This window comes from Phalaenopsis equestris, unplaced genomic scaffold (genome assembly GCF_001263595.1).
Source record: "Phalaenopsis equestris unplaced genomic scaffold, ASM126359v1 Scaffold197838, whole genome shotgun sequence".
Classification (NCBI taxonomy): Eukaryota; Viridiplantae; Streptophyta; class Magnoliopsida; order Asparagales; family Orchidaceae; genus Phalaenopsis; species Phalaenopsis equestris.
The window spans coordinates 2,733-3,891 of record NW_018217787.1 but is presented as its reverse complement, the minus strand read 5'-3'; the positions used below and the strand labels follow the sequence as shown (position 1 = coordinate 3,891).

At 34.9% G+C, this 1,159-nt stretch overlaps 1 protein-coding gene across 1 annotated transcript; it reads right to left on the bottom strand.

Moving 5' to 3' along the window:
* Window positions 1-99: 99 nt before the first annotated feature.
* Window positions 100-733, bottom strand: LOC110035479 (ribonuclease 1-like; the record flags this gene model as incomplete). Its single annotated transcript, XM_020739709.1, is given in 2 exon segments — window positions 100-455; window positions 535-733. Coding segments are annotated over 2 exon segments (423 nt in total), but the record flags the coding sequence as incomplete, so codon positions are not given.
* Between the last annotated feature and the right edge of the window lie 426 nt (window positions 734-1,159).

Here is a 1,159-nt window from a genome sequence, read left to right as displayed (position 1 = left end):
TTATTTCAGTACAATCAAATTACAACAACTTACACACTTAACAAGCAGAACAAAGTTTACAAATGAGGACAGACTAAACAGAACAGTCAAATAAAAACATGTAATAATTTTTATGTTTTCGCCCGTCTTGAGTGAAAATAAACTTCATCATTTTTTAGAGAATCTTGCAAAAATATAAATAAAAAAAAACTAAATTCAAGATACTGAATGGACTTTTAAGAGCAAATATGTCTAGAAGGGAGGGAACTCAATTTGAGCCGTGCACTTCCCCCTTGGAAAGACTGGGCACTCAATCAGATTAGTAGCAGACGTATCCACACACATGTAAACTTGATACAGTTGCCTGTTCCTTCCTTCATCCGCATTGCACTCTATCCATGGAGTGAAACCTGTAGCTTGCTTTATTGCATCCTTGATGCTGCTCACACTGTAATATCCACCGTCAGGCTTTATCCCTGTAAACATTTTATAATTCATTGTTAAATAAAGTTTGATTAAAAAATAATCATGACATTGTGATCTTAGATAGTTGACCTGCATCATTAAGAATTTGGAGGAGGTCGATTTTCTTCTTGAGATCGAGTGCTGCTTGGAAGTAGGCGTGTTGGTTGAGGGCAGACTCGGAGCAGGTGCCATGCTTCTCCCATTCATGTTCCCAGAAATGGGTTCCATCGCTGCTGGGGCAAGCTAGGGTTGGCCATTCTTTTCTTAAGCTATCGATCAGGTCATTAACCTGAAAATTATATTTGAAAATAATTGCAGTAGGTATTCAGTTACAATAAATTTACAAGAGAAAAAAGAAAAAAAATCTTATGTGCAATGTGATAGACTTGGGAGCTATTCAGCCAATGTTAGATAAGTAGTTTTGATATGAAAATAGCAGTGTTTTAAAAATTACAATGATTTATGTAATGGTGCTAACTATTGATCAATGAGGTGTTACAGCTTCAAGATAATGATCATACAGTTTTGTCTTATTGTTATAAGATTTCGAAAGGTTACTGATCCTAGAGTAGTAGAGTTGCTCCAATATGAATATGCTAACTTATATTTCTAAATGAAAATTCAATGATTGCAATGAATGTTGTCTGGATATTTAAGAGTTCCATATTACTTAAAGCATAATCTTGCCTCTTCAATGACTAACATCCTCTGCAAT